Source organism: Lepidochelys kempii, chromosome 2 (genome assembly GCF_965140265.1).
Source record: "Lepidochelys kempii isolate rLepKem1 chromosome 2, rLepKem1.hap2, whole genome shotgun sequence".
Taxonomy (NCBI): Eukaryota; Metazoa; Chordata; order Testudines; family Cheloniidae; genus Lepidochelys; species Lepidochelys kempii.
In genome coordinates, this window is record NC_133257.1 from 258,268,421 (window position 1) to 258,293,093 (window position 24,673).

The 24,673-nt window shown below is 48.3% G+C and overlaps 1 protein-coding gene across 9 annotated transcripts in view; it reads left to right on the forward strand.

The window, feature by feature from the left end:
- LOC140907834 (mitogen-activated protein kinase kinase kinase 3-like) overlaps positions 1 to 24,673 on the forward strand; it is a 122,043-nt gene that overhangs the window by 78,516 nt on the left and 18,854 nt on the right. For all 9 annotated transcript variants that reach the window (XM_073334715.1, XM_073334717.1, XM_073334716.1 and 6 more), the window contains 5 exons: positions 5,721 to 5,834; positions 7,766 to 7,877; positions 17,539 to 17,672; positions 20,432 to 20,505; positions 24,542 to 24,609. In XM_073334715.1, coding sequence (XP_073190816.1) covers positions 5,721 to 5,834; positions 7,766 to 7,877; positions 17,539 to 17,672; positions 20,432 to 20,505; positions 24,542 to 24,609 — 502 coding nt within the window. The remainder of the gene's footprint in view (positions 1 to 5,720; positions 5,835 to 7,765; positions 7,878 to 17,538; positions 17,673 to 20,431; positions 20,506 to 24,541; positions 24,610 to 24,673) is intronic.

Here is a 24,673-nt window from a genome sequence, read left to right on the forward strand (position 1 = left end):
GACTTGAACCCACGCCCTGACAGCTAAAGTGATAGGGAAGCTTGTACTTTCACCCCTTGTGCTGCCCTCGTTCAGTGGCTAAGTGTACCCTAATGCCCTCCAGTGCCAGCACGGAATTCATTTTAATGTAGCATCCCAGTTCCAAGCCATGTTAGCTTAGCATTTGAACTGAACGCTCCCCCCGTATGTTTCTGTGGCAGACGCAGTGGCCCCATGCAAGCTTCAGCACGCTCATCCTCAGCCATCAGTGTGTGGAGTCATGGATTTCTAAGGACTGAAGGAACGGACCCCGTGCTTAATTTGTTACTAAAGCGATGCCGGGGCTCAAACAATTTTTTTTTTTTTTTACTTTCATAACTGATGCGGCAAGCCCCAGAGGTGCCAGGGCTACGAACCGCCAAGCCTAGAGGTGCAGGGGCTCAGCCTTTGAAAGCATTGGCACAAATTAAGCCTTGCGTGTACCAGGATGAGGCTCTGTGTTTGTCACTGAGGTCGCGGACGTCACAGATTAGGTGACTTTCCATGACCGCCGTGACTTTGGCGGCGGCCAATGTGGCTGACCCCAGGGCTGCCCAAGCGGCTGGCTCCGGGTCCAGCTGCTCAGATGGCCCTGGGGACAGCCACACCGGCCACTTCTGGAGTGGCCCCGCAGCTGGAGCAGGCCCAGAGCCAGTTGCACTGGCCGCTGCTCAGGTGGTCCCAGGCAGCTGGCCCCGGGGACCATCCGAGAAGTGACCTGTGCAGCTGGCTCTGGGGACTGCCTGAGCAGCGGTCCTGGGGGCGGTCGGAGCTACTGGACCAAGCCCACTCCCCAGCAGCGGCCCTCAGGGTGCCCCCAGTAGTGTTTCTCTCCCCCCAAGATTTAGGAATGGGTATTTTTAGTAGAAGTCACGGACAGGTCACAGGGTGTGATTTTTTTTGTTTATTGCACGTGACCTGTCCATGACTTCTACTAAAAATACCTGTGACTAAATCATAGGCTTAACCATGGTCATCTTGTCATCTACAATCCTGCGAACCAGGGCATTATTTACATACCACTGCATACCGTGATTTGTGGGGTCCTACCAAGAGCTCAGAAGGGGCAGGCTATGAGTTGTCTTCCTATCTGGTCCCTCTGTTGAAGGCAGAATCAGACCGTGGGGTTGATCATACAGCCTCAGACACTGGTGGTTTGTGCTTATGGCAAAGTCTGCCCTGCTTGTATAGTGGAGCTGGTCAGAGTTTTTGTTCAAAACTTAATTTTGATGAAAAATTGCCTTTTAGTTAATAAAAAATCTGTGGGAAATGACCAATTTCAATGAAAGTTTTCAGGATTCTGTTGGAAAAACTTTCGCCGTTTCCAGTTTTTTGACAAAACCCCAATAACTTGTGAAGAAAAAGTTGACCTAAAAGCTTTTTGTTTTCATGGAAACTTTCTGCAAGACTATCAAAAACAACCAGCTCTACTAGACAGTCTGGTTCATATCCCATTGGCTTGAAATGGAAAGCAAAAGAAACCCACGGCCTGCTTGCTCATGTATAAAACAATCATTAGGGGCCTTAATTAAAGTACAAATGAAAAACACATTTCCTCCTTTTTTTTGCAGAGTGGGGTTGGACCAACAAATAGAAACCCCCCATCGTTTAGAGCCATGTCTTTGAAGGGATTTCTGCCAGGATTCCATTTGCATAGGCACAGTTTTACATACATAAATGACTTGCATATGTGTTTTCTGTGGTCAGATAACAGAACAGACTTGTGCAGAACCCATTTGAACTTGCCATGCCACTTGGGTTTTGCAAGTGCAAATCCTGCAAGCGATGCTGCTGCTATTGCTCATCATAAATGTCTAACACTACGGCAGAATTGGCCCTCTAGGCTGTAGCTTTGACTGTAGCCAGAAATGTTACACATTTTCTAATCTTGGGTATTCTCTGATAGTCCCTGCTGGAAAAACCCTGCATGGAATTCTCTGGGAGTGAGTCACTTCATTCCAGGTTTCTTTCCAGTGAAAGGTTCTTCCAACAAGAACAAATCGAAGTTTATGTAATATACTGTACCCTCTGCTAGGGAATGCTTGCCTGTGCATTTGCAGAGCACCTAGCACGATCCTGAGTAGGCCACAGGGTGCTGCTGTTTTAGAACCAATAAATAATTATAAGCATAAGAATGGGCTTAAATTTTTTTTCTTTCCGTAAATAGTCTCTGTGTCTGAGAATCTGCACCTATTGATATACAGGGCATTAGGCATCCGAGAACATTATCATGGAAATAGTACAAACCAATGAAACAGAACTTACAGAAAGGCAACTTGCGTGTCCATGGCATACTGTATTTGGGCTAATAGTTTATTCTGGACCAAATTCTGTTCTCGATTACACCAGTGTAAATCTAGAGTAACTCCGCTCCATTGAGAGCAGCCTTTGGCCTTTTCTTCATACGCAGACAGAACCTTGCCTTTATTATATGTTGTTAGTATTTAATGTTTGTATTGTGGTAGCATCTAAAGGCCAAAAACAGGTTGGCCTTTTATGGTGCTAAGCACTGTACAAACACATAGTAAATGACAAGACATAATAGACACATGAGACAAGCAGGCTGCTTTGGAGATATGTATCCCTTTGAAAGGCCTGTGGACACAGGAACAATGAAATCAATTGAATTGCGCTGGGAGTGCTGCAGATGCATCAGAGGGGTTGGCCCAATGCATGCAGAGTGGTGTGGGGATCTAACGTCATGTCGGGGCTGATCCCAATGTAGTGCTACGGGGTGTTGTGTTACTAGAAATGCCATCGGTCAGATGAGATGCAGAAGCCACATCTGTGGCCATTGACTGGCACTTTTTGCCAGGGTAGGGACGTTATCCTGGTTGAACTCTGACATGGATGAGACCATTCTGTCTGAGTTCCTCCTGTGGTTTCAGCTGGATGCAGTAGTCTGTCCTCATCTGAGCTGTGACATATCTGAGCATTGTTAAACAGCTGCTTCAGTCCTCACTGGAGGTGGCCGCATTTCACCTGGGTTCTGTTCCTGGCTCTGCCACTGTCCTGTTGTGTGACTTTGGGCAAATTGCTTCACCTCGCTGTGCCACTGTTTCCACTTTGATCCCCTTTTGTATGTCTCCTCAATTTAAATCGGGGCAAGGACTGTCTGTCCCCATGTGTGTGCACTGCACTTTGCACAACAGGGTCCCAAGGTTCTACTGTAGTATAAATAATACGTGAATAGTCTCACCCTTTTTCATTTATTTTTTTAGATCTGTGTAAGCTGCAATGGATTGGCCAGTAGCTCCCACAGTAGAAAATGAGGCATGCCATCCACAAGTGTAGAAGGGAGGACTTGCAAGCTCGCAAACGTCACTCAGCGACGTTTCCCTCTCTTTCCTACCTGTCATCGTAATTACTCAGTTTATAGACAGAAGAAGCAAAGCTGTAGCTCAGTTGTGGAGTGTGCAACCTGCCAATTAGTGCCTAGGCTGTGTGCGTGTGTGTGTGTGTGTGGCTATATTTAGTGTCTAGTAGAACCCTGTTCCCAGAATCTATGTATACAGCAGCCTGGATGCCAGATGGAGCAAAATCCACTTGCCAGACGTGGGTGATCGGTAAAGCCAAACTAAATACTGCATTCCCTCTGTTCCAGAGGAGGGCAATTTCAGCTTGATGCTTTTGGCGTCCCCAGGCTGGTCTGTGAATGGATTAATGATGTGGTAGTGGAAGGAGACACGGTGACCTACAGAACATTTTGTTCAAAGCAGCGGCCGAGGGAATGCAGTTTGGAAAATATGTGAGGAGCTGGGTGAAGCGGGGGTTGTGGAATTACCCAATGGTTTCAGGGCCAAATTCCGCTTCTGGAGGAAACCAGGGGGAGTGTAAGGACGGAAGGTTGCCCTGTGCATTTTGCAATGAGGTAGCCTCAAGTGTCATAAAGCAGAAGTTAAACGTGAGGCAGATTCTGCTCCTAGCTACACAGCTGCATTGAAGTCAGCAAACCTGCATGCACCCACAACTGAGAGCAGGATTTGGCTTTATTATAATCAGTGTTTTGGGATTACAAGAGACTATAGATATCTTTTCCACTGGACACACATGCAGAATTCCCATTGACTTCAGTGAGGTTAAGCAATGTATTGGATCGATCTAGCCATCCCAGCTAGAATCTGTAAGGAATGATGGTCCAGGGGTTAGGTCACAAGCCTGGAATGTGGAAGATCTGGGCTCGGTTCCTTGCTCTAAAGTCTATCACAAACTTCCTGTGTGACCTTGGGCAAGTCATTTAGGCCTAGATTTTGAATGGGAATTAGATGCCTAAATACCTCTAAAAATCTGGCTCTTAGCGTCTCTCTGATTCACGTCCCCATCTGTACTATGGTAACGAGGGCCATATAAGTACCTAAGATAGATAATTACGTAGCAAAGCTGTGGTTCTTGGCCTCTTGCTGCAACTCTAGCAGTTTCTCATACTGAGATCTTAGCTGTATTGGCCAGTGCCTACAGCTTCCCATTCCCCAGTGTGTGCCCTAGCACCTTTATCTCGGACTGCACACACTCAGGCACACAATCCGTAATGTATTTACCTGTGGGCCAGACCCCAAGGCAACAGGACATAAGGCTGGGGGAAGCAGATGTTTAGCTTTGGTCCAGGGTAACAGAAAGGGGCACTAACCAGGCACCTTTGAAATGCAGCTACTTTAGGGGTTGGAGTGTAGCAGCTGACCTGCACAGCATGACACGCCACATAGCAATGTGAGAGAGCAGAAATATTGGTTAAAGACACCAGGGTAAAATCAGGCTCCTACCAAAAAAAAACAAACAAACATGGGGCTTTTACCTGTGTCACACAGACAGGGCTTTGTCTTTCCCACAGCAAACTCAGTGGGTTTGCTTCAGCTGAAAGGCTAAATGGAGCCCACTGGGAGTTGAACCCGTGGCTCTGGTGGGGAGAGGTATTTTAGTAATTCAAATGTAGAAGCTAGGCCTTGTCTACACGTGGGATTTGTCCTGATCCCATTTGTGCCCAGCTGCAAGGCTAGCTGCACCAGTGCAAACTCTTAGTGTGCACAGGCTAGGATGATATAAACTCAGTTTGTATCTGTGCAGTTTATACCTGCTTGAGACCAGAGTAAACTGTGTTGATGCAAATCGCAGCTTATATTGGCTGTGCCTGTATACATGTGGGGTTTGTACTGATGCAGCTACTTTGGCATCACTGATGAAAAATTGCCCAGTGTAGATAAGGCCTTAGGTCACTAAGACTGAGCAGCATCCACCCATAGCTTTGTCCCCATGAGCAGCCCAAGCTCTGTAGCTGGTTAGCGTATGCACAGTTGACTTGAAGATGAGTATCAGAAGCATGTGGGGGTCCAACGACTCATAGAGAAGGGGAGTCAGGAAGATCACCCCCAACAGCCAGGGGTCTCTGTAATGCTAGCAGTTTGGAGCCACTGATGACTGGTAAGCTTTTTTCTTAGCTCTCTGGTCTTCTCACTGGCTGGATCATTGATGCCGCTTTCAGGCGTTCTTTGTGGGCATTGTTGTAATTTTATCCTGTTCCTCCATGGATGATATCTTGGAAGAAGAGGTTAAAGCCCCTGAATGCTCAGGGGTGCTTGAGTTTTGTTTTCCATCCATACTCTCCATTCCCTCCCAAGCCTTCTGTGAGCGGTGTGAAGTTTCTGCTTTCTTTGTTTACCCACTTTGTGACTCTGCCGTGCTGTGGGTGTTCGTTCAATCCCTTCCAGCTCCTGATCCCACTGAAATCCCAGGAAGACTTGGACCGAGCGGTGGAGCACTTGGACCTTAGCCCTTCTCTGAAGAGCCTGAGGGTGTTTGTGAAGGCTCCAAGGAAAGCAAATGTGAGCCCTTTAGCTTTGTTCTTTTGTCTGCAGAGTGAGTCGCGCTGTTATTTTATAGGGGGGAATGGAAAGGAGAAACGCTGTCCTAGGGGTGTCTGCTCGTAGCTGTCTGAGTTGGCACTAGACCATCTTCCGCTTGTACACCTCTGCTCTGAAATCCGCCCTGTTGGCAGCTCGGTGTAAATGCTGTTGCCGGCACAGCTGTTGAATTTAATTTAGTGCTTTCTGCGAGGCAGGATTGGCCACTATGGCAATAGGTGCCTTATAGATTCCTGAGAGAGACGGCAAGTGTATATCCTGTGAGAGGACATCCACACCGTGCATCTTCCAGGGGACTCCTGTGTGGCCCAGAGGGATGTGTTTGTGGCAGGCCATTTATCCTGCGAGCGGACCCTGGGATAGCAGTGTCGCTCTATGGTCATACAGGGCCAGATTGTCATGGCCATTGCATGGGTTTTCAGAGAGAGCAAAATAAATTCTCTCCCAACCTTACGTACCCTGCACATCAGCCAGGGCAATTGCAGCCTCTGCACTTGGGACAGAAATGGGACTGTTCCCTCTGTGTGATCCAGGATGGCACCCCGAAGGCAGGGTGAGGAGCAGGTGCTCCATCCTACCGGATACTGCCGACTGCACAGTCCCCCTGCACACCAGGTTGCTCAGGTGTGCAGCAGCCCTCCCTGGGGCAGGGTGGCTCTATACTTCTCCCTACACTGAACCTACGCACTCTGGGTGTACTTCCGAGGAGAACGGTCTGGCTCTCTAGGTGTGTGCAGGTGCATCCTGCCAAAGCATGTGCTGTGCTGCCCTAAGCATGTTCTCTGTGCATTATGTCCAGGGGCAGCTATGCAGTCATAGGACACGCTGCATTTCATAAAGGGCCTGATCCTGTGGCAGGTGCTGATTGCTCTCAGCTCCCATTGACTTGGAGGGCACCTGAGAGTGCTCTGTAGCTTTTGCAAGTACTCAAACCTTGCTGGATAGAAACCATAAAAAGGGAATTCAGCGGAGATTTGAACTGGGTCTGTGAAGTCCTAAGCTAAGCACCCTAGCCATTGGACCTTCCTTCCTCATATCATTCCTGGGCACCTCCTGCTGGCCAGCCCAGAGACGCGCATGACTGCAGGAGCATTGCAGCTTCAGAAGTCGCTGCTGGTAGGCCAGGGCAGCTGAGTCAGAGAGGGAGACAGGTGCACTCCAATGTGGAACAGAGTTGGCCAATGGCTTGTACTCCAGCACCTTCTGGGAGTACTGAGAAGAAAACATAATATATAATTGTACATACTCAGATCTAACTGCATGTCAGGGCCATGGATTTCTGGAGCAGTCTACGTATTTTACCAAAAAGCCTCACCAGCACGGTGTTGTTAAAGCACCATATTGCCCAGATGTGGCAGTTACCACCTTACTCACTGGGTATACTGTTCCCCTTTCCATTACCCCTTTGTCTGTCAGTTTTCCTTTCACGGCCCAGTCCTGCAACTGGATCGAGATGGATGGGCCCTTACACTGCACAGAGTTTCATTAAAATCCATGGTGTTTGCAGGGGTCTGGATCTGACTGAAGGATTGGGGCCTGAGACAAGGGCGCTTGAAGCCTTCCCAAAAGTGGGGAGGTCGGGAGTCCCTTCTCCCCAAAGCCCCTCCTCTTCCCCTGGAGGCCCCACCCCGGCCAAGCCAGAGCAGGGCTGGGGAGCCCCACACACACACTGCCTGAGGTGAGGGTGGGCCGAAAGCAGCCCCCTGCCTATGTCCCTGCCCCCAGAGTCTTGTGTCGTCCCCCCCGAGGGCAGGTGGAGTGACCCCCCCGCCCCCGGCCATCATTTGGTAACGAGAAAACATAATGATAGTCACCAAATGTCATTTTCATGGGAATGTCTGGAAAGGTACAAACCCCTGCCCTAGAGTGTAACAGCTTCCTTTGCTTCGCAGTTCCTCCAGCCCAACAACAGTAAGCAGCATGAGATGAGAATATCCAAGTCCATGGGTGACATCATGGGGTCCCTGTATAAAGACGCTGAAAGGACGCGGAAGTATTCAACAGGTGAGTGAAATGCGATGCGCTCAGGTTCGCTGCACACCAGTGCTGGTTCTTTGCAGGCTGGCCATACCCGACCCCATCCCTGTGGTTCATTCTTGTCTCCTGACACCTTTACATCTGGCCAGCGCACTGAAGGCTCAGTGTGGCTAGTGTCTGGGTCTTGGCCCAGAGGAAAGGTTGTTCCCGCTGAGCTCACATGCTCGTTGCTGGCTTGCCTGGATCCAAGAGAAGCGCTGTCAGTTATCTTCCTTAAGAGCCAGGGTTAAGTGCAGAGGTTCCTGGTCTCAGACTTGAAGGGAAAACGTGTCTAGTTGTAGAGGATTCAAATGAATTCAGTGCTGCTGAGTTTGATCAAGGCTTGGGACAGTGCAGAACCCGAGGAAGCCAGATCCTCTCAAACCTTTGCATAAATTGTTCTCTCCCATTTTCTTTACTTTTGCCTTCTGCTCCACTCTCTTCTGTCAGCAAGAAGGAAATAACATGGCTGAGTGAACTGGGATTCGGCAGCTCCTGTGTTCTAATCCCAGCTCTGCCCCGGGAGGAAACCAATAATTCTTTTCTCACGTCTTCTGGCTTCAGTGCAGTCGCTCCAGATTTTCACCAGTGTGAGAGGAGAATCTGTGTCCTTTTGTTACTCTGGATGTGCCTCTGAACCTCTCTTGTTCCACGTGGTAAAAGAGGATTCCTGGTACGGTACTTACCCCCATGGAGTGTTGTGAGAATGAATGTGTGTGAAGTGCTACTCAAATGAAACAGAACATCCTTTACACTCCAAAGTGCTAGTCTTCAGCCAGTGCTGAGGTCCTACTCCCTCTGAACACTAGGCCCTGATGCTTCTGGCCCTCAGTCCACATGTGCAGTGCCTACTGGGCCCGGTTTCTGTTCCTGGCTCTGCCACAGACTTGTGTAGCCTTGGGCAAGTCTCTTCATCTCTTTCTACCTTGGTTTCTGTCTGTGAAATGACTCCTCTTTTTAAGTACTTTGAGATCGTTGGTGAAAAGTGGCATTGTTAGACTCCTCTTGATGGTTAATAAGAAAATTTATGGAAAATCTGGTAGGATTTAATAGAGGATGGTATACTTTGTATAGATCTATTAAACCACCACAGAGAATTTTATACCAGGAATATAATTCTCTATTACATTCTATAGGCTGTCTTAAAATTCTGTGCAGAGAAGAGCATTCTCCACTACATTCTATGGGTTACTTTATAATATAATTTCTAGAGAGCCATATTGGTTTCATCCAAATGATTATTTAATATGTATAGAAGTAGTGCCAGAATCCCAGTCTGGATCAGGGCCCCACTGTGCTAGGACCCCACCCCCCTGCTCCAGAGAACTTGCAATATTATGAGCTAAAGGATTTTACCATTGCAACAAAGGGATTTCTTTTCCTGTGGATTTACCATTTCTCACTCATGTGGTATGTGCTGTCAGACAATATAGGCTGCAGCTTGTTGAAATATTGCACAGTGATTTATTTGAGCTGTTCTCCTATATTGGGTCAAATTCCACCCCGGGACAGCCATGCACAATGCCTGTGGAAGTCAAGGGAGCCGTGTGTGCATATACAAGATCTGTATTTGGCTGTGTTATGTTTATTTGCCAAGGTTCTTTTAGCTCACGCTGCTCTTGAGTGTTTGCCCAAAGCTTGGCAGAGTCTCTGGATGAATCTGAATGAAACACATGTGTTAATACATGTTATTGCACAAAGCCTCAGTAGGAACTTTTTGTACTTAAACAGAATAACATCTCTGCTTCTTTTCTTGGGGCATGTTAAACTGTTAACACATGCCCATAAACTCCAGTGATGGCATTGGGATTCAATGTGTGCGTGCAGATGGCAGAATTGATCCCAGATGTAGCTGCACTAATGGGAGGATTCTAGTTATGTGGGGTACTCACTCAGATTTGAGGCCATACCACCTTGAGCTTTTATTATTATTATTTGTATTGCACTAGCATCTACAGGCCATAACCAAGATGGGGTTCCACTGTGCATACATATAATAAGAGACCACACCAGTCTTTGCCCTGAAAAGCTTAATCTAAATAGACAAGACAGGCAAAGGTCTGCAGGAATAAAGGCACGGAGAGAGTCCGTGTATAGCCTATAGCAGCGGTTCTCAACCCAGCTGACTGCCCAGTGCCACAGGGTCCAAGCTGCCTGGCTGGGTAGGGGGTAGCACGGCGGGGTTGGGGACACTAGCTGGCCCCACTTGGCGGGCTCTGGGGCTGCCAGCCCCGCAAAGGGTCTGGCGGGCTCTGGGGCTGCTGATCTGGCCGGCCCCACAGAGAGTCCGGGGTTGGTGTTGGGGCTGCTAGCTGGCCCTGGGGTCGGGGTCCAGGCTGCTGCCCCAGCCCTGTGTTGGGGCTGCTGCCTGGCCCCGCACAACAGGGCCCAGGGTCCCTGCCACCGGGCCCCCCCGCCCAAGGCTCCACTCCTGCCCCCACTTTGTAGAGGGGTCTCTGGGTGGGAGGCGCTGGGCATAGGGCATGTGGGGGGTGTCTGAGGGCAGCGTGCTGTGGTTCTCAATCTATGGCCCAGGTAACACGTTGTAGGCTGCATATGCGACCCACAATGATAAATTGGTCAAGAACCACTGGCTTATAGTCTGTTGCAGAACCGGCATTGGAACCCAGTTCCTCTGAGAACCAGGCCTCTGCTTTACCAGAAGGTCATCCTAACTCTGTTTGAAACTTTCAGTTTCTGGGTCAATACAGGTGTAAAGGGACCTCTTGCTGCAGCACCTGGGTCTTCCCTGGAGGTGTTAGCAATATAGCAATACAGCAGGTTGCTCTTTTCCTTCTGAGTCAGTATGCGCCAATGGGGGTAGGAGTCCCTGAGCGGATGGAGGGGCTGTTTTTTCCGATGAGGTGTAACCCTGGCATTCTGATCATCCCGGGTCATTAACAACTCCATGGTATTTTCCATGAGTAGGAATATTACTGAGCCTGGTGCCCTGGCCAAATCCCAGCTTAGATAATTGGCATTTCACTTGGCTACGTTGTCCTTCACTTCCAGCTGCAAAACGTTGCCTTGTGTTTGCTTCAGCGTTGACTGAAGTGAGTGAGGTTAAGGGGAAATCTCACCTCAGCCTTAATTGCGGAGCTGCAAGTTGCAGAGCCAGGTATATTTTCAAGGGAGGTTCTGTTCTGCAAAGCAACTCTGTGAAAATGGCAACTTAGGGGCGGGGGGTGTTCTGAATGATTCTGTCTCCAAAAATTGCTCAATGTACTGGTTTTGCGGGGGGGGGAGATGGGAAGGTGTTTTCTGTCCGCTTTGCAGAGTCAGCCTGACCTCTGTGAGTCAAGTCTGAGCATATCCCTCTTTGCAGGTCATTGTCAGTGACAAAGGAGCCAGAGGTCCAGTCCTGGCCTGGCTTCCATCTGTGCAACCCCACGGCTGTTAACAGGGAGATGTGGTTGATTGGAGCTTAGTAAACGATTCTGTTGATACACAAGCGCCCTCTCCTATCGCTGTGCTGGCTCTGCTATATTAACGGGAGTAAGCAGAAGGGAGTCTGAATCCACCCAGAGGGAGCAGATCTGCTGAGGAAAAGGGACTAGTTCCTCCACAGCTGGACAGAAAATACTCTCTTGCTCCTGAAAATTTCAGTGAAAACAGATTTTGTTGTTTTCATTGCAATTTTCTGTGGAAAACTTTGACCTGACCCCCCCCCCCCCCCCCGAAATAGCAAATGTTAAAAATGGACCACCTCTGAGGAGAGCAGATGCCTTTTGGAAAAAACATTGTCCAAAATCCAATTGTTTGTCCTAAAAAAAAAAAAAAAAGGTGAACGGAAAAGTTTCCAACCAGTTCTGATTTTTCACATAGTCCTTTTCCAGAGATAAAGAGCATTTTTAAGCCACAGATACCTTAGAGGAGCTGCAGAGCTTCACCACGCCAGCAGCAGGCATTCTACATGCCAAAAGCTGACCCAGGCAGGCTGCCTCCTGAGGTGCTGGAAGGACGGCCCAGCACAGTTCTTTCCAGGTGCAGCTTGAACTCTCCATGCTGTCCGCCTTGGATTGTCAGGCTGCCTGACTTTCTTGCAGATGGTAGGGGCCTGGCCATCTCCCAGCCCCCCTTTGGAGTATGTAACATCCTAGCCAGCATGCCAATCATCTTACGATCCAGAAAGCAGACTGCAGGTTCCATGCAGGTGTCGGACAGCTACTATCTTTGCTGACGCACTGGGGATTTCAGAGCTGGAAGCGTAAGGCTCTGTAGCTTGAACTGAAGAGCCAAGACACTCTAGTTGGGGCTGCGACAGACTCAGTCCTCTGTGGATTGGCACTGAGAGGGATACGTCGGGCATGCTACATGATCCATCTAGCCCAGTATCCTGTCTTCTGACAGTGGCCAATGCCAGGTACTTCAGAGGGAACGAACGGAACAGGTAATCATCAAGTGATCCATTCCCCGTTGCCCATTCCCAGCTTCTGGCAAACAAATGCTAGGGAAACCATCCCTGTCCATCCTGGCTAATAGCCATTGATGGGCCTGTTCTCCATGAACTTACCTAGTTATTTTTTGAACCCTGTTAGTGTCTTGGCCTTCACCACATCCTCTGGCAGAGAGTTCCACGGGTTGACTGTGCATTGTATGAAGAAATACTGCCTTATGTTTGTTTTAAATCTGCTGCCTGTTAATTTTATTTGATGATCCCCTTATTCCTGGGTTACGAGAAGGGGTAAATAACACTTCCTTATTTACTTTGTCCACACCAGTCATGATTTCATAGACCTCTATCGTATCCCCCCTCAGTTGTCTCTTTTCCAAGCTGAAAAGTCCAGTCTTATTAATTTCAGCATATCCTCATTCTCCTTAAACCCTGGACTCCTTTGCTGCTGCATCCCAAGCCCCTGAGTCACAGCCAGGACTCTAATGAACATCAGATCTTTGCATAACGTCCCTTGTTTTGCGGTGACATCGGGCCAGGGCTGGGCCCTCAGCTTCTGGAGCTTGCAGCTGTGAGCGTAGGCAGCGCTTGATGACCCCTTCGCAATCACGACCCATGTTTTTATAAACGAATAGGAACACACTTTTCTGGATCTCTGCTTAGCCAGGGGAGGGTGCGTTGTCAGATAAGCAGTTGGTAAAGATTTGGGACCTGCTTAAGCAGAGGGAGAATTAAACCAGAGAACATTTAGGCAGAGGGGAGCCAAGCCTGGCACTGGGGGATCTAGCTGTACGTGCAACACCACAAACTTTCTGCACATGCTGTATGAAAACTTCTTAAAAAAAAAAAAAATGAATGGAAAGGAACATGGAAGATCCCTGCAAATGCCAGGAGTGGCTGTCAGAATCTCCCTGCTGGCTTGGCTGGCCCTGCTCAGGACACGATGTACTCTAGCCCCGAGGTAATGGTCTTGTGTTGTGTTGTGTGTAAAACAGAGGGAGATCCTAGCTCACTCTCCTCTCTGCTTAGCTCAACTGAGCTGAATATTCAGGGCCAAATCCTCAGTGGGTGCAACTTGACGGTTGACTTGAGTGGTGCTGCACTGATTTACACCCGCTGAGGATCGGGCCCCAGGAGTTCAGCTTTCGTTATCAGCTAATGTTTCAGAGAGCCGGCTCCTTCCCGTTGTATCTGAGCGGGGCAGAGACGGAATTAGTGCTTCAAGTTCAAGAGGTAGAGGAAAAGCCTGGTAGGGTGGTTTCTAATCTCTGTCCCTGGCACTGCTGCGTTTCTTCAGCACCCGAAATCCAGTGCAAAGAGTATTGGTACTGCACCCTCCACCTTGCCCTTTACAGGTGTATGGTTTATTGAGCAACCTGTACAGGTGGACAGGGCCAGCCCGAGGCCAGAGTTATCTATCCATCTATCTGCCCCTCCCTCTCGGTCTCTCTGGATGAAGGTTAGGTTACCTAATCTGGCTCAGACGCCTGTCGCTGTACTATCTGAATCCTATAAAGACATTTAGGCAACATCATTTCTGTTGTTAGTGGATCACAACCCAGCTGCCTCCATTTCCATCCTCGTCCCATGCTGAATGAAGTGCGGTGATGCTGAGCGGCACTCTAGCTTCGTTAACGGGGGAAGTGCTGGGGGGCTGCACTGTGCTCTGAAGGTGGCTGGATCAGGCTCCACCTGATCCTTGGGAGTAGTGAGTTTGACACTGCAGGACCCTCCCTCTGCCCAGAATGTCCTACTCCCAAGCCTTGATCCACTTCTCCAATTCAGCCAAAGAAGGAGGTGTAGGGACACCAGAGCAAGGGCTGCCTTGGAATACATACCACCACTGTAGGTGTCAGACTATGAGCCGTTCCTGTCAGCTCCTCTGAACTTTATCCACTGGGCCAGTCTTGCCATAAAGGGTCCCTAGCCCAATCGGTACCAAGCTCCTCTTCACTGAGAGGCCCTTCCTTCCGAATTACTGCCTATCCTGGAAGAGAGTGTCAGGATTCTTATCCCCCTTGAATCTGATGGCAGAAGGCATAACCCTGGACGGTCAAACAAAGCTGACCTATGTCAATAGGAGTGTAGCAGGTTTCACTCAGAGGCCAGCATGCCTATTGGGCAGGCCATGGCTTGACAGTCCTTCCACCCTGTAGTGAGTTGCACTCAGGTCTGCAGGCTGTGGCTTGTCAATTTCCCAGTGCTCAGGAGTTCTCCCAGACAGATGTAGGGAGAGTGAGTAGTAGGGGAACCCAGGCCACCTCCCCACCAGGGCCAATGGGGGAGAGACCTGGAATGTCTTGATCACCTCTTCCTGGTGCACCTGACCAGCCTCTCTGAGGTGCTCTCTCTTGCTTTCTCAGCAGTCTCAGCCTGCTTTCCTCAAGCCAGGAGTCCCCAATCAGTCCCAGCAGCTCAGTCAGTTAACTGAGCGTTCATGAGCCCTCCAGAGGGAGGGATAGCATAGTGGTTTGAGCATTGACCTGCTAAAAACCCACGGTTGTGAGTTCAATCCTTGAGGGGGCCATTTAGGGATGTGTGGCAAAAATTGGGGATTGGTCCTGCTTTGAGGAGGGGGTTGGACTAGATGATCTCCTGAGGTCCCTTCCAGCCCTGATATTTTATGATTCTCTTAGTGTCCAGTTATTCTCCCTCAGTGGGGAGGGGAAAGGGTCCTGCCTGGTTGAGTTTTATCCCCCAGTCCAGACCCTCTCTTGTGGATCGCTTTGTCCCCAGAAGATGCAAACTGCATACCTCCTGTTAGCCCGCTTCTCCTTCACTTTCCCTCCCTGCTTGACTGGAGTCCCCTTCTGTGCAGATCCTCTACTTGGAGCATAATCTGCTGCTTCCGAGGGGCGGGGCCCTTTTGGCCCGGCACTGCTCGATCACTCCCTTAGTCTCCGTGTGGGGTCTGTAAACGCCATCGCAAGGAATAGTTATACAGACTAGAGCCATGATCCTACAAAGACTTGTATGCAATCATGCAAAGACTTTATACTTGCAAGCAGTCCTGTTTAGCTCAATGGGGGCTACTCCTATGTTTAAAGTTAAACTCAGGGTATGTAAATCTTTGCAGGATCAGGTCCTTAGACTCTTTTTGAAAGAACCATGTAGGAGAGAGAGAGATGGTAGCAACAGCACAAAGCCCTATCTCGCAATAGGCGTAATAAAAGAAATTCCCAACATAATTGAGACACAACAATCACTGTGTGTGAAATCTATACACTTTTCAGGGCAGGGACTGCCTTTATTTCTCTGTTTGCTACAGCAGTGCTAAACAAATAATTGACTAATACTGTGAACCTGGTTTATTCAAGGAAACTGAGATCTTAAATGGTTACATTCTTGTTTTTAAAGAGAAAAAAGACTGCGTTGTACTTCCCATTTGTTTTTGTTATTAGGGCTGGTTTGAAGCCAGTTCAATAGGAGATCTGTAATAATTGGAGGTGTTTTTCTCTCCTGGGTCTTGGCATTAGTTCTTTCTTGGTTGGTTTGGGGTTTTTTCCACTGTGTACTTCTCCTGTAGGAAATCTGTGAGGGGAAAAGAAGGGGTGAAAAAGAAATGTCTCAAAACCATATGACTCTTTTTCAAATCCTAGTAAGGGATCTGGACTGGCTCCCCAAGCCCCCACCCTCTCCGGTGCTGCTTTTACTATGGAACAAATGTATCCCAGATGTAAATGCAATGAACCTGATCTGGTGATCTCTAGCACTTCAGGGGAGTGACTCCTGATTTACATCCGTTTAAAACAAAGGAGGAGGACATCCAAAGACTGAGAGTTCCTGAAGTCAGTGGGGTTACAGCAGAGATGAAGGTGGCCCATTATGAAACACCAGTGGATTATTACAGATTTTATATGAAATCGGCTTCGAATTAGCCCTGATAACAAAGACCAGTGCAGTTTTGGGATACATTGGCATCACATCTGGGGACAGGGATGGGATAGATCCTCCTCTGATGCATTACGCTTGGAATATTCATTCAGCCCTGGGCGTCTCGTTACCAGAAAGATATTGATGGTCTGGAGGGAGTTCTGTGGAATGCGACGAAGATAGGAAAGGAGCTGGAAGGAGTGAGGACAGATTTAAAGAGCTACATCTGTGCAGCTTGGCCAAGTGATGGCTAAGCCAGGGTACATAAGAATAGTCTGCAGATATTGGAATGATGTGAGCGAGCACTAAGCTGTGGAGGGACTGCTTACCATGACTCAGGAAACAATGAGACAAAATGGAAAACTGACAGCGAGATCTGTGAAGCTTTGGAGTTTGTCTCCCAGGGGGAAAGGGAAAAGGTCCATCACCTGGGACATTTAAAATTAGATTGGCCCAAACACTGCAGCCCTGATCCTGCAATGAGATGCATGCAGGTGGATTCTGTGCTAGTGAGGAGCCCCACTGGTTTCAGTGTGGGACCATGTGGCTGCAGAGATTTGAGAGTGCAGAGTCAATCATGGTATTGGGATCTAATAAGTAGACAGAAGGGGGAAGCCCTGCATCAAGTAGGAGATGGACTAGGTACCTATTCATAGAGCCACAGATCCATAGCCAGAAGGGGCCACTCTGATCATCTATCTGGGTCTTTTCCATCTCAAAGTTCTTTTGGTTCTAGGATCTCTGAGCTCAGGGAAACATCAGGAGGGAGAGGTCAGCAGGAGAGGGGCTGGGTATTTTTTTAGCTGTTTTTTAACGTACATCTCATTGGTGAATTGGGCTGTCCAGTGTTGCACAGCAAACACATACAAAGCAGAGAGTGGGTCGATTTTTCCAAGAGCATCAGACTTTTCCTATTGTAGAAGATCTGGGCCTTAGCCACCATAACTCAATCCAGGGATGAACTGCCCCAAAGTTCAGGGGACCTCTGTGGGTCAGAGGTTTGGGTTTGTGCTCATCTCTGGGTATTACAGCCAAGCTTTAGAAAACTATTCCTTTAGTATTATGTTAGTAGTATTGTTTGTACTGCAGTTGCATGTGAGGGTGCCAGCAAGGGAATGGGGCCCCATACCAGTAGGCATTGTTCAACCCCACACAGCTAAAAAGACAGTGCCCGCTCAGAAAGCCTTTGACCCCATGATCTGAATGGCAGCATGGATTCTCCCGGCCCTGCCTCCCTTCCTCCCCAGAGATCAGTCAACTCTGGAGTCCTAGCTCAGGCTTGGTCTAGCAAAAAGCACCCATGCTATGGAACAGCCTCCTTTCCGGGGACAGGCAGTGGTGGTTCCTTCTCTTCTTTACAAGCGATTCTGTCTGTGTTTGTAGGTTCGCTGCACACGGGCCGGAGTTCTCCACCCCCGGGGAGTGTTCCTGAAGAACAGCAGCAGATTGCTCGGCAGGGCTCCTACACCAGTATTAACAGTGAAGGGGAGTTCATCCCTGAGACTATGGACCAGAATGTAAGTGGAGCTGAGTATCGCCAGCATTAGGCAAATCAGATCGTTACAACCCCCAGGGCAAGCTCCATTACTCCAGAGCTGGAGCAGTGGAGAGTTACTAGGTGTTGACCTGTGACCCAGGACCTGATCCAGTAGGGGCAAGCAGAGTTTATATTTTATGTGCAAGGTTGCTTTTAGTGATGTAAGACGCTGAAACGCAAGTCAGAGGACATTTCAACTTGGCAACAGGCTGAGGTCTAAGCAAGGCCTAGTAGAAAGTTTAGCTTAGGACAACTGCTTGACCTGAGGTTATAAGATTTTTTGCAATACGTAGCATGTGATAAGCAAGTACCTCACAGAAGCTTATAGGCCACTGGGGGCATATGTAACCATGGAGAAACCACACTTACATATCCAAACCATTAGGAAATATATGGTGCAAATAGCTTTTGCTAGCAATCAGAACCTTAATTATGGGCCCCCAGAATGACACACATGGGCCAGGGGCTGAGACAATGTGAGAGCATCCCAGTCCGTTCCCTGTGATTGCAGAGCGGGTAGAAGTGCTGAGCTGTCCTCCCTGCTTCCCACATCCGGGTTAGCTCCAGCTATGGTTCCTGGCCCCACTATTTTCAACTGTAGTGAAACTGGAGGGGAAAGCAACTTATGCCCCACTCCTTCCCTCTCCATTTGCTCTACCCCAATCCTGCAAGTTTCCCCATGCAGATGGATCCTGGGGCCCAAGTGAAGTCAATGGGACGGTCTGTGGGTGCTCACATGGAGCACCTCACAGGGTCAGGGCCTTAGAGCCCTGCAAACTGAAAACGCAGCCCTGGTGAGCACTGGACACGTGGGAGGGATGCGGTGCTGCCCTTTCTTATCACGCGTTCTGGACAACGTTCACAATGTCAAGAAGGGGATAAAAGCCTTAAAAAATAGGCTGCTCTTACTCTGCCACCAAAGAGGATGTAGGGGAAGAAGTGTGTCTGCTGCGTTATCGTGGCCCTTGCTAGCAACACAGACGGGAAGGCTGGGCCAGGGTTTCCATGACAAAGTTATGTTTTCAGAGGTTTGTTACATGGCCATTAATAAACTGAACACTCCCTCTGGAGGAGCCTTGGCAGCAGCTGAGCGCAGATGTCTTGTGCACCTAGCAGCCAAATGCTGGGCTTGGACTATTTGTAAATGGTTTCTGAGCTGCATTCATTAGGGTTAGATAAAGCGAAGGGAGGCGCTAGATCCTCAGCACATGCAAGTCGGCATGTGGCCATTGACTTTAATTTATGCCTGATTTATGCCAGCTGAGGATCTGGCCCCATGCTTTCACTGCTTAGCTGAGGACTTCTAGGTTCTAGTCTTGGCTCTCACTAGCAGTGTACAGTGGACTGGCCACTGCCCCTCTCCCACCTCCCTGACCCCCAAGAGGTGGCTGCACTCTAGTGACTTGGCTACCTGTAGCTGTTCCCCCCAGGGCCAGCCCAGGAGACATGGGGGTTGTAACTCCGGGGGAAGCTGGCCTACTAGTGGTGGGAGTTTGGGGATCCAGAGAATGACAGACCGCACACTCAGCCGCTGCTGGGGTCTTTCCCGTTGCTCTCCACTGACCTTCTGTGGCCATCACGTGGGGTGGCAACTATGGGCCCCAAGGGATGGAGATCTCCTCGTTGGCTGGATTGCTGCAATGCATCAGTCTTTGGGGTAGAAGTGTGAAGAGGGAGAAGTTACGGTTTCCACTGGGACTCTCCTACCCAAACAAATGAGTGTTGCTATGGCAGCCAGTTAAATAGCTGTAACCATAGAAACATCACAGGGACAGAGAAGCACACTCTAGTACCCTGAGCATAGCACAGGGAGTGAGGATCTCCTTGGCTTCTAATCCCGGCTCCAAGCCTGCTATACTCCATGGCTCTGGCCAAGTTCCTCCTCGGAAAGCTGGGCTTAGCACCGACCCCACAGGGGTGCTGTGGGGTGTCAGTTAATTGTTAGTTGTGAAGTGTCTTGTAGATGAAAAGGGCTAAGTGGGATTGTTGTTATAACACCGTTGGGTGGCATGGGGAAAACGCCATGGTAGTGGAAGTGTGGGTAGCCTTGTGGTTCCCTATGCCACCTAGGAGAACAACTCTGTTGTTTCAGAGTAACAGCTGTGTTAGTCTGTATTCGCAAAAAGAAAAAACTCTGTTAACAATCAGATATAATTAACACAGTCTAGTAAAATGTGTCATCCAGGAGCCCACACAATTACAGCATTTATTGACTTGCTGAGCTGGGGAGAGCAGAGTAAATTCCTTGATCTAACCTCCTTGTTAGCCCTTTACCAACAGAGGCGAAGAGCGGGCTTGTGGTTAAAGGTAGCGACCAGGCAGTCAGGAGGCCAGAGTTCTATTCCTGGGTGTGCCCCAGGTTAACAGGTGGCCTTGGGCAAGTCTCGTATGCCCTGGCTTTCAAAAGCACTGAAAATGTGGAGCTGACTCTGTGCACATTCAGAACTCAGGACGTTAGCCTCCGTGCCTCGATTTCCCTATAGGTAAATAATAATTGAGAAGAAAAAGAGTCCATCCCTACTGTGTCAGAGGATATAAAGAATTTGTTTGCAAAATGCTTTGAGATCCCCTATTGAACGGGGTAACAGATGTACAGGGCCAGACCCTCCACTGCTGGAAGTCACTGATTTACACCTGCTGAGGATCTGGAGGATTGTCGAAGCCAGACTATTAGGATTTTCCGATTCAGGGTTTACAGCACGTTGTGTCAATGTTTTCCCTTTTCCTTGCTGTCCAAAGATGCTTGAACCTTTCATCAGCCCTGATGAGTCACTCTCTGGGAGCTGCCAGTCCCTGGACAGATCTATAGACAGGTAAGTCAGATACATCACCGTGGGCTTGCCTGCATAAATAAAACCACCACCCCTTCCTATGCAAGTGTCTGAAGGAGGGAAAGGAACTGTTTAAGATGTCCTGCGGGGGTTATGACTAGGAGGAATGGGCCGCACCTAAGCAAAGTGAAATTTAGACTGAATACCAAGAAATAAATCTTAACAGGAGAGAGCCGTTAGCCTGCGGAATAGTCTACCTCTGGAAGTTATGGAAGCACCATGCATTGAGTCATGTAATACTGGACTGGGCAAAGGATGGATGGGAACAGTCCTGCACTAGCAAGGGATTAGATAACCTATCTGACCTTTTCCCTGTCCAGTTTCTCTGATTCTTGGAAGATCTTTTTCCCCTTTCATCCCTCTGGATTTCTATATCACTGGATCGATAACGCCTTAGCTGCTCCCTATTTCCGCTCTACCCATAGTGTATGTTCTCAATTGAGCCTGGTAAATTGAGCAGACAGACATCCACACCTCCACAGGTGCTAAGGATACCAGAGGAAAAACAACTAAGCTCCTCTGCAAGAAGCAACTAAGACACATTGTGCTAAGTGACTACAGGTCAATCTTTAGTGCTGCCAGTTAAATCCAGACCTGCCAGTGCATTTGTGACAGCAAACTTTCCCCAGTGCAGGTTAGTGTCTCAGATACAATGTCTTTTTCTTTTGGGAAGCCATTTATTTTCCTTATCACTGATTTTCTTTCTTCCCCCATTGCTGTTTTGACTATATTATACTAGCATCGCATTAGAGCAGGTTCGATTTGTATAGATCCGATCCTTACGTGCACTCCAACTTTGCACATTTCATCTCTCTCAGTCCAACACTCCATTGCCTTTTTGTGCCTTGTAATAATTTCCACTCACACAATCACTCTTCATCAAATGTACATGAAACGTGGGCTCCCTTCCTCCCAGCCCATCCGCTCCTCCTTGATTTTGCAGTGAAGTCTAAATAGCGTTCACCTGGAATAACAGCACAGTGAACACAGCCCAGTTGCTCCTCCGAACCCTTAGAGTGACCTAGGGCCTGATCCAAAGTCCAGTGGAGACTCCCATCAACTTCAGTGGGCTTTGGGTCAGGCCATACTCAGTTAAACTCCACACCACCCTTACTCAGTTCACTGAGTCTAAGGGCGTCTGAGCTGGTGCAGCTTGCATGGTGCGGGGACAGAAGGGAGCAGCACTTCAAGGAATGCAGCTAATAGGAGGGTGTAGGAAGGTGTCTGTTAAAGCAGATCATCTGGCTCCTTTATACTCGCATATTGGCAAGCTGGTGCAAATAAGACGTAAGGTGCTTGGCTCCTTTAGGATCTCCTTTAATTTGGCCCAGGGACTTCTGTGAGGAACGGCTGCAGAACTGGACCCTTCACTAGGTGCTGCAGATGTTATTTCCAATTGTCTGGTATTGGCCGAGAGGACAACCTGCACGTGTGGGCAAAAAGAGTAGAAAATTGAAACGTGGGGGCTCTTTCTGTGGGTTACCCAATTCTGTGCCAGCATGTTCTGTACATTAACACCTGACCAGCTCCAGCTGTGCCGGCCCACCTGTCTTTGAGTTAGGAGAGAGCAAAGGCCGGTGTAAAGACTCTTCTCCAAACAGCCGAACCTGTCCTTGCTAGAGCCCCATAACTCAAAGCCATCTTGTCTCAGTTCCTTCCAGGTAACTTCACCTCAGAGGGATTTTTTCTGAGGACCTTATGAGGCTGTCCAAAATAAGGTTTAGAATGAAAACTCAGTCTGAACTCAGCAGTCACCACCGATCAAAGTCCCAATACGCTGTCATTCTGCATCGCCTTTTTTACATCAACTGTACCTCAAACTGCTTCATGGAGCTGTAATCTGTTCCCCCCCGCTAGCCATATCAGCTGCTCCGTTATCTCGCCTGGGATCAATATCCGGCTGAGAGAGTAAACATTTTTACAGTTATAGAGCAAATACTTTAAAGGAGGGTAATGTGCATAATGCAAATCAACACTACACAACATTGTGAGTAAAAATTAGAATGATATAAAATTAACGTCACATGTTAAATGGATTCAGAAGTGTCTAAAGAATCGTCATCAAGTGAGTCTGTTTCCAGTGGGCTCCTGCAGGGATTTGTTCTGGGCCATAAGCTACTTAACATTTTTATCAATTATCTGGAAGGAAACATAAAACCATCACTGATAAAGTTTGCAGATGACACACAAATTGGGGGAGCGCTAAATAATGACGAGCACAGGTCACTGACTCCGAGTGAGCTAGATCACTTGGTGCAAGCAAACAATGTACATTTTAATATGGCTAAGTGTATACATCTGGGAACAAAGAATGCAAGCCATACTTACAGGATGGGGGACTCTATCCTGGGAAGCAGTGACTCTGAAAAAGATTTGGGGGTTGTGGTGTGTAATCTGCTGAACATGAGCTCCCAATGTGGTGCTGTGGCCAAAAGAGTGGAATGAGATCCTACAGCACATAAGCACACGAACCTCAAATAGGAGCAGAAAGGTTATTTTACCTCTCTTTTGGGCACTGGTGTGACTGCTGCTAGAATATTGTGTTCAGTTCTGGTGCCCATAAGTCAAGAAGGATGTTGGTAAATTGGAGAGGGTTCCGAGAAGAGGCATGAGAATGATTAAAGGATTAGAAAACCTGCCTTAGACATGGTAGACTCAAGGAGCTCAATATATTGAGCTCCTTAACAAAGACAAGGTTAGGGGCTGACTTCATCACCCTCTAGAAGTACCTACCTGGGGAACAAATGTTTAATAATGGGCTCGTCAGTCTAGCAGAGAATGGTCTAACACAATCCAATGGCTGGAAGTTGGAGCTAGACAAAGTCAGACTAGAAATAAGGTGTACATTTTTAACAGTGAGAGTAATTAAGCATTGGAACAATTTACCAATGCCCATGGTGGATCCAGCATCATTGACCATTTTAAAATCAAGATTGGATGTTTTTCTGAAAGATCTTCTCTGGGAATTATTGTGGGGAAGTTCTGCAGCCTGTGTTACACAGGAGGTCAGACTAGATGAGCACAACTTCAGTTCTGGCTTTGGAATCTGAGACAATGTTTGTTTTTATTCCGGAGGTGGTAAGGCAGGCTAACCGATGCGGGGAAGAGAGGAAAGCTTATCATGGGCTGTTATGAAAATTGCCATTTTTCTCCATAGCAAAAACGTTGTTAATACCTAGTATTATGTAGTGCTTTTCATCATTAGATCTCAAAGTGCTTTATGAAGCAGGTCTCTATCATTATCCCCATTTTACAAATGGGGAAATTGAGGCAGAGAGAGGGGATGCGACTCGGCCAAGGCCAATGGCAGAGCCAGGACTAGAACCCAGGAAGCCTGAATCCCTGTCCAGTGATCTGTTCTCTGGGCTTAGCTTAAAGGCCTGATTCTGTAACATACTGAGCTCCCTCCACTCTCCAGTAGACTCAGTGGAGTTGTCGGTGCTCAGCACCTCATGGGATTCTCCATAATGCAGGGAGCAAGTAGCTTATTCCCAGCTTTACAGCAAAAGGGAGCCCCTACAGGTTCATATGTACAAAGTGTGGCTGATGGGGGTGTCAGTGTGTGATTCCATGCCAATCAAGTGATGTTAAAAGACCAGGAAAGTTGCAAAGTTGAGCACTCACTTGTCAAGAAATGAGGACTTCAGTTCTGCTCCCTCGTGCATATACGTCACTGTGGTACAGTCTATAATTACAGGATCCTGTGCTTGTCTTTCCACAGGGTCCCTGCCTCATTCAGTGCACAGAGAGTTCTCCAGCAAAGCACATGCTTAACTTTAAGCACATGAGTGTTCCCGCTGAGTGCCCCTCGTTAAAGTTAAGCACCTGCTTAAGTATTATGCTGGATCTGGGCCTGAATGAAAGAAGCTTGCATAGTAAATTTGTCTGGAGTTCAGTGCATTCTGCCTCGTTCTGTGTAAAAGTAGAATGTAATATTATCCATGTATAATGAATGCAGACGCGATTCTGGTCACTGGATCTGTTTGAAACAATAAGGTGTTTCTGTCTCTTCCCACAGCCCGCCCTTTACCCAAACCCCTGTTCCCAGAAGGAAGAGCCAACCCAAAGACAGTCTTGATTGCCTGGGTAAGGATACTTGGGGTTTAGTGTCAAAGTAACAGCACAGCCATGCAGCAGTAATGTGGGCTTT